We start from the raw sequence: 8,441 nt of genomic DNA, 5'->3' as shown, positions 1-8,441 counted from the left end.
GCTCCGGGAGATTATAATAGACCCCTATGTGGTTTTGGTAATCACAATATCACTGGTATATCGTCCTGATTTAAACAGTTGCTCCGGCCACGAAACGGTCCAAACAGTAATGTTGCAAAATGTTTTTAAACAGTTCAGTGAGAACTTCGTTCGTTTGAAACACGTTCGGTCGTTTTGTGTCTTGAACACACTCCCGGGTAGCGGAGGGATATTGAGTACGCGTGACGAACTCTTTCTACCCGATTGGGTGGTGTTTGTTGCTTTACTGTGTACGCCGGATAGTAAGGGGAATGACTTGTTCTTTTTGGGAATTCCTGTGATCTTTCTATTTGGTCTGACATATTTTTCCCCTTTTACATCTAGCTGTCATCCCCTTCCCGCTGCATCACGACCCGCCGGACGTGCAAATTGGACGCTCCCTTTAGGCGGAGGGGTAATCGTGGGTGTGCTGCGGGCATATATAGTCATGTGAATTGTCGTCACGGCACAGCTTTTTTCCCCCCCTGAATGTCAAACCTATATACTCTAGCCGTCCACAATAACGACTTTTAAGGCGCAACATGGCTGTGTAAGTGCGCTCTGCGGCTAACCTAGCAGCGGCAACAACCAGGCGGTGCAAAGGCTGCACTCTTTTTTGGCAAAAATGGCGTAAGTAAACATTTATATATTTGTTCTTATCATTTGCCCTGGCTGTCATTCTCAGCGGACAGGAGGAACTTGTTGAAACATCCAAACTTTGTATAGCTCTGTAAAAGAATATGAAATCACTGACATATATGTGATGTGTGAAGCGGTTGGACTAGGATGATTTGACAGCAGCGAGCTATCTATCATTCTCAGGATCTAGGTCAGCTGTCAGCCACAAATAGCTCGCAAGCTCATCAAATTCCTTGCGTTGACTATTTAGGTTAAGCCCAGCGACCTGATGTTATTGATAAGAGAATAGACATGTCCGTTATAACGGGTTACTTGAATATGACTTGTATGAATTCTCACTTATCTGTGCTAACCAAGTTTAATAATCGTCATAAACGTTAAACATGTTAAGACGTGACAACGTGGCACTTTCAAAATGGCGTAGTTCAGTCGCTTCCCTGTCTCAACAGATGGTTGTGTTGTGAAAATGGCGGCATCCTTCCTGCTAGTCAGAGTGGAGGCGGGGTTACCGGGGAAACCATGACCATATAAGGACATGTTGTCCCCGGTGGAGGGCGGGGGTATTTCTCGTCAAGCTGTATGACTTTCCAAGGGAGTAGCTAAAAATAGTCTGATACCCATATTACTGACAAATAATACAGTTTTTGCCGTGTTATAGGGAATGTACTTATTTATGTAGCAGGAAGTGTTGAACTTAACATTGGGTTGAAATATAAAAGGCTTGTGTTTTTAAAATGTGTGTTTGAACTTGGGTGGGGGGAAAAGGTGTCAGGTGGCATCGAACTGAACCCTGAGGCACAAGATGAAACTGGACTTGACCTCAATCAGCATTCATGATTAGTCCTACTTCCCCTGTGTCACACCAGTGGAGTTCTATTCTAGCTTATTTGTTTTTCTAGTTACTTGATGAGTAAGTTCATCGTAGGTTCAAATGTATTCCTCAATTTAACATGCGCAAAGAATTGCTGGGCGTAGCATTCATTTGGGGGCCCTGTTGTACCATGAAATCTCACTCCTCTCTTTTACCCTCCTCTTTCATTCAGGTCTCTTTCAGCAACCACCCTCAGCTTTGCTGCTGTCGACAGCACAAAAGAATCGCCGGACCTATCGCCGGACTCCTTGTCTCCGTTGACCTACCAACTCCTACCGTTGACGCCCCTGATCAGCTCCAGCCATGTCCTTGAGCATGCAGTTGGCGTTGGAGGATGTGGAGGCCCTGTTCTTAGGGCCCTCCTCTCTGATGGCTGACCCCGTGGGGGGGCCCCTTCTGGACCAAGAGGAAGCTGTCTCTCTCTCTTCCGAGGGGCCGACTTCACCGGCCCCTTCTTTCTCCCCGTACGCTTCATCCCCTTCTCCGTACCCGACCTCCTCTTCCCCTGTTCTCTCCCTCTCCCTCTCCCTCTCCTCCTTCTCCCCTCCTCCGTCCCCCCCTCCTCCTTTGTCTCTGGGAAGCAAAGCTGGAACAGACCTGTTGCCTTTCGCCTGGCTGGGTCCGAGGGAGCTGCTCGACGCCCACATCGGAGCGGACGATGGCAAAGGTGAGGTTCTGCCACGCTTTGAAATGTGAAGCAGTGAGAGAATGTGAGGCATTGTAGATGGGATTGGTGTTTGATCATAGTTATCGTCGTGAGCTCAACTTCAGGCATATGTTAATCTCTGTGTCTCTCCTAAATTACATCCCAGGTCAACACGTTTGAGAAATGTCTGGAAAGTGTTTTGACACAGATGATTATCAGTTCACCATCGCTAATTGTCATGAGTGGTAAACTAAACTCTCTTACCTTTTACAGACGATGCTTTCTCTGGTATGGACTGGATGGCAGAGAAGATTGATCTGAATGACTTTGACCTGGACTCCCTCATCGGCTCCTGTGCTTCTGACGAGTCCCCCAGTTCCCCGGAAGAATTCCTGGCCTCCCTGGAGAGCAACATGGATCTGGATCCCTTCACCACCCCGATCCTCTCCCCACATGAGGTGCTAGGCCTGGGCATCCCCCTGCCTGACCTACCTCCTCTCCCCTCTTTGGAACTCCCTCTCCCAGAAGAGGAAGAAGAGGTCAAGACTCCTGAGATGATGATTCCTGATCAAGAGGTTGTGGTTAAATCCGAACCCTCCTCTCCTGCACCGTCCCCGTCTACACTCTCCCCCACCTATACATTGGAGATAGGCAGTGAAGTGGACGTCTTGGAAGTGAATAAGTCCACAACCATCATCCATGAGCCCACAGAAAACATCCAGACCACCCCCAGCCTCCTCTCCCTCTCCCCTGCACAATTGGTGGTTGTCCTAACCCCCAAAGAGGAGCCCACCATCCTGCACAGCACCACCATAACCTCCCCAGCCTCCAGCAGCTGTGATGAGAACTCAGACGGTGACTCTGGCATCGACTCTGTATCCAACTCCCCCCAACACCGCCACTCCCCTTCTCCTACCCCCTCCATCGCTGCCACCGGCTCCTCCAGGACCAAACCCTACTCCAAACCTGACCCAGAGACCACCGTCTTCTCAACTGGGGGCAAAATCAAAACGGTGTCGGGCGCCCCTAAAGTAGTGGAGAAGAAGCTGAAGAAGATGGAGCAGAACAAGACGGCAGCGACGAGATACCGCCACAAAAAACGGGTCGAGCAGGAAGTATTGTCTTCGGAGTGCGACGATCTGGAAACGAGGAACCGAGAACTGGCAGAGAAGGTGGATTCCATCAGCAGAGAGATCCAGTACCTGAAAGATCTGATGGAGGAAGTGCGTTCTGCTAAGAACAGGAAAAGCAAGAGCATTGTTACGTAGTCATAGAAGATGGCAGAGGAAAGTATTAAAGAAGGCTAGAAACGTGGGGATTGAGAGATTTTAGTCAGTTGAAAGCATCAGAAATGCTGCTCTCTCAGTTCTGTAGATCCATATCCTGTCTCACAACACTCAAACATGCCATAAGAAATTATGTTTGTAGTTTGGTCAAATGTGAGTTATGTAGGTCAAACTATAACATTTAGACAGCAATGACTATTTCCTCAGAGAATGACCACAATTTTAGGTTACCCCATCCCAAGGAAAAGGACTCCTCCGGTTTTCAAGACCAGTGACAAACATTTCCCAAACCCCTACCCACTTCTTCCTATCTTTACCCATTTCAACACTCCTAAGCAGAAATAGGTCTCCTTTAAATCTGTGTATTATTATAAATCACTGAATTCCTCTTGTTTTAATGTTTTGTTTGTACATAGCTTCACACTTTGGTTTATTGTGGGTTTATTATTTAATACTGGAAAAACCTTTTCAGTTCTGTCAAGTAGTTATCTTAAGGGCAACTGTTTGGCTTGTATAAATGCTTTGCAATTGTTTTCTATTAAAGCTTTGAATTAAATCTCAATTTATGTCTCAGAGGTTATTTCTGAATAAAATATTTGACTTGTGACGAACCCTCCTGCTCCCCGGAACAGCGCTAGCCACAGGTGTCTGGATGTAGAACGTGATCGCTCCAAGCCTCACCCAACCTGAGACACTGGGCCTGGGCGTCCCTCAACAGTGTTGCATCTGAAGTGGTTTAGTTAATTAGTTAATTAAAGTTCCAAACTGCTACAATGTAAGCATGAATCTCGGCCATTGATACATGATATAGTATTTGCATATGAAGTCCGGGTTGAGGTCAATTTCAATTCAACCAGTTAAGGAAGTGATATTGAGGAATAATTGATAGTGATTTCCCCATTTGCAATGATTAAAATGTAATTAGAATGTACTTCCTGAATTGAAATTCATTTGACCCAAACCCTGGTGTGTAGGTATGTGTCCACGCCTACCCCGGGTCCCCACCTCCTCAAGTGTGAATCATGATAATGTACAGTCTAAACTTCCCTTTATATAACCAACTAGCCCTATTCCTAATGTGTATATGCAGGTATGAAGATAATGGTGTATCTGTGCAGTCTCAAGTTGGACAATGAAGTGCATTTTTGACTACACTGCTTGAAAACATGGCCGTGACAACTTGCCAGCTATTGAAATCCTCAATAAAACATCCTCTGAATTGTCTTTGAATAATCGCCACATAAAACAACCATCAACTGAACGTACACTATGTGCCATCAAAAGATCTCTCAGATACCATAATAATTGATATCCTACCACATAGCAGCATATCGTATTTTCCTGATCCAGGGAGATGTGTCAAGATAACATTCATGATAGAGAGAAGTACCTACGGGGCATCACACATTTTTTTAGCAAGTCGGACAGATTCCCATCATGCAACAGGTATTGAAAGGTGCTGGTCGGAAAACTGCTCCAAATGGATCCTCAAACACTGATGGCCTGGAGAGACTGTCTGCTGGGTCATTTGAGGCCCCGCTTGTGAGCTAAAAGGGGTGGAGAGAAGCTAGAGTTGTGTCGTGGTAGTGGAATGCTCAGCTCATATTTCACAATAAGAGGAAGCGCGCTTGTCTTCAATATTTAAATGTTTGCCATTTAGCAGACGCCTTTACATTTACATTTACATTTTGGGCATTTAGCAGACGCTTTTAATACATTTGACTAAGTAAGTGAATCATCTATCCACCAGTCATAGCAAAAAAAAGTAATCTATGCTCAGGCCGGGGGCCATTGGTAGTTGTGCTAGCAGCTAGAAGATTATTATTTTTATTTTATTTTTATGTTTAAGCCTTTTATGATACACAAAACCGTACAGGGGGGTAGTAGATGTCTCAGAAATGACAGTTAAGTTGTAGCCAATATTTTATATTGAATCAACAATCTGAGTTAACAGACTATGTATCTGGTGGACGTTATGCTCTTCCTCACGGTTCCTAACAGTTCTCAAGGGTAAAACTCCAGGCAGTGGCGGACTCAGGCTGTTTGAAGGGCAGGGGCAAAAAGAAAAAAAGTGCACCTACTGCACAACATGGGACCCCATCAGTGCACATGGTCAAGTTTACACCATTGGAAGGGCAGCCAATAGGGCACATCTTCTAATTTTTCCACTCAAAATGGCACTTTTGACACTCAAAATGGCACAGACGTTTTCCAACCGTGGGGGCACCAGGAGGGGCAGTCGCTTCCCCTGCCCCCCCCCCCCCCTGTACATTCGTGTCACAACGGTTTGATTAGGGTTACATGATATATACTGCTTATACTGGTCAAAGGCCATTTGATAGGCCCATAATATGTTATTGATCATAGACTGTGTTCTGTTGTATTACTGAGTGGGTTTGTCATTGGGGTGGGGATTTCTAAAAGCCAGACATGTTTGCAAGATAAGTGCAGGTGCAAGGAGATAAGCGGAAACCCCTGACGCCCAAGAGAGGGGTAGCGAGTAGTTTCTTAGAAAGCTTGCCTCTTGTTTAATTGTCTGCCGCCTTGTGCCCCAACCACACCATCACCACACACCCGACCACACAACCTGTTGCCTAACTGTGTATGACTTGCAATGTTATTTTCTCCTCGAAAAAAGGGGAATTCCGAAGCTGCATCTTGTGCTGAATCTATGCTTAGACTTTGACAGGGCCTGTATGTCTCTTGCTGCTACACAGCTCCGGCGTCTCAGAGCGACTTTACGAACGCAGCCACCAGTCACGTGACTTCCGCAAAGCGCTGTGAATCGGTTGATAAAAATGTGGTTACGGTGACGTGGTTATCGAAGGGAATCATTTAGAAGAATTTGGAAGAATCGTCAGTAGGTCGGTTTGAGTCGAAAGTGTTGATGCTGTTGCAGTTCGCCAGATTAATACGAAGGTATGTCGTGGGCAGTGGTGTAGTCTAGTTTTTTCTAGTGGGTATACTGTGATTTTGCCCTCCCAGTCAGAGCGACACCTGTCCCGTAGCGACACCCCATAAGCACCACCACAGCCACACTCACTTATGCATACAGTATGCATCTACACCAGTGTTTGCTGCCTTGGGGGGGGTGGCATGGACTGTACTTGTACATCAAGCTGCCTCACGCTACAGAAACAGGAGATAGGCTCCTGCCCCCTAAGGGCCGTTAGGCTCGAGAACCATTGGTTCTCAAGGCTACTTACTTATGTGGTCTTGACTACATGTCCACTTTCTCACCTGGTTCTTGCTGTCTCTCTGGTGTGCCGACACCATCCTGCTCTCTCTCCTCCTCCTCTCCCTCTCTATCCTCCTCTCTCCCTCTTTTGCTGTCAACCAAAAGGCAAATATAACAACCAGAGTATTTATAATTTAATAAGAGGTATACATTGAATTCATATCAAATCATAACATCATTCTAATTGAATATTGGGTTGCTGTGGGCAATAGAGTCAGATACTGTCTTTACTTACTCTCTCACCTGTAAGGAAATCGTATGTCCAACTACAAAAAACAGACATTTCCAATGAGTGAGGGTTTGTTCCAATGCTTCAATCCACTGTCCATGTACTGTAAATATACCATTATGGTATTACCATAAAGCCCAATTCTAGCAGAATAAGAAAGATTGTATATATACTTTAAGTAAAATAATAAAGTGCCTCCAGTTAGCTCTTTAGCTGGCATGTGTGCAGCAGACTAGCTCATCTAACCACCTCTGAGCTAGCTAGCTTGCTAGTTCTTTGATACTATTATTCACACCATGAAACTATAATCAGACACTTTCTAGTCACAATAATAACGACTAATTTGAACCAACTTTCTCTGTCAGAACACAGTAATTATATTTGCTAACGTTTCAACTTTCTTACTTTCTTCTGCAGAGCTTTCACCCTGCAAAAACTCTCTCGCGTCGCACGCGCACACAAAACAAAAACAAAACCATTCTCCAGCGGCACGAAGCTGTGTGTGGAGGTCTGGCCCGCCCGCGAATTTGCGAAACCTAGGATGGTAAGGGGAGGCAGGGCAATACCGCTACCTGATTGGTTGGCGAAGCACTCCCTCATTGGCTGGCGAGACCTCCCTACCATCCTAGGTATCGCAAATTCGCGGCCCGCCCACCCCAAGGCTCTGTAGGGGAAATACTGAGACTAGCATTCTGAACTACTGGTTATGCGATAACAAACATGTCAGAAAGTTCGAAGTAAGTGCTTCGTAACACAGACGGGGTGAATTTTATGAATGAAAGTGAAAGTTCTGTCACAAAACGCCGTTACGTATCCTCGCGCATTTTTTTAGTGGGTATACGCAAATCCTTGTCCTTTCCTAGTGGGTATACGGCGTAGTCCTGCGTATCACGTAGACTACACCACTGGTCGTGGGTGAATGTATGGCTGCGTTCGTAACTTCGCTCTGAGAGCGCCGGAGCCCACACTGGGTTCAACGTCATAAACCGACCAAGTAATTTGATTGGACAAGAGGCATTCCATGACTGCTGATCAGATTTCCAGAACGTATTTACGACCGCACACCATGTTAACTGCAGTTCGGTAGCTAATAGCGCATTTGTAAATAGACTATATTGGTATTTAATATGGTTGTCTTGTCCAAACTGACCTAACCCGCAAGCGGTCCATGAACAGCTCATTCAGAAATCTTTTTTTGTTTTTTTTGTTACTGTCACTAGTAAGGTACTGTCACTTTTCCAAATAGAAACATAACAAATCGTTGGAATTAAACTATTTTTGCAGCCTTTGAACTTCAATTTCCCTACAATTTCTTCTCTGCCGACGGTCCCCTTTACTCCATCTCATAACGTGTGTCTCCCAGTGATTTAACAGGATTTCAACGCTGCCACATCTTCCAGTAACTGACTGTCTGTCTAGACTTGTGTTGGTTGAAGTAGCTTTAGTTTGATACTATAGGCTGTTTCTCTCAAGGGTAGCTTGGGTGTAGCCCAACTTCCTTGCTTGTAAAGTCA

General features: G+C 45.5%; 1 protein-coding gene across 1 annotated transcript; it reads left to right on the top strand.

Annotated features, from left to right (window-relative positions):
• Positions 1-506: 506 nt before the first annotated feature.
• atf4a (activating transcription factor 4a) lies at positions 507-4,016 on the top strand. The gene is made up of 3 exons (XM_080524077.1): positions 507-648; positions 1,701-2,195; positions 2,448-4,016. The coding sequence occupies exons 2-3, from the start codon at positions 1,832-1,834 to the stop codon at positions 3,440-3,442; spliced, it is 1,359 nt and encodes a 452-aa protein (XP_080380203.1). The 5' UTR covers positions 507-648; positions 1,701-1,831; the 3' UTR covers positions 3,443-4,016.
• The last annotated feature ends 4,425 nt before the right edge of the window (positions 4,017-8,441 follow it).

This window comes from Nansenia antarctica, assembly GCF_963989245.1.
Source record: "Nansenia antarctica genome assembly, chromosome: 2".
In the NCBI taxonomy this organism is placed as follows: Eukaryota; Metazoa; Chordata; class Actinopteri; order Argentiniformes; family Microstomatidae; genus Nansenia; species Nansenia antarctica.
The sequence above is the reverse complement of the archived record's forward strand: the minus strand, read 5'-3'. Positions and strand labels throughout refer to the sequence as shown.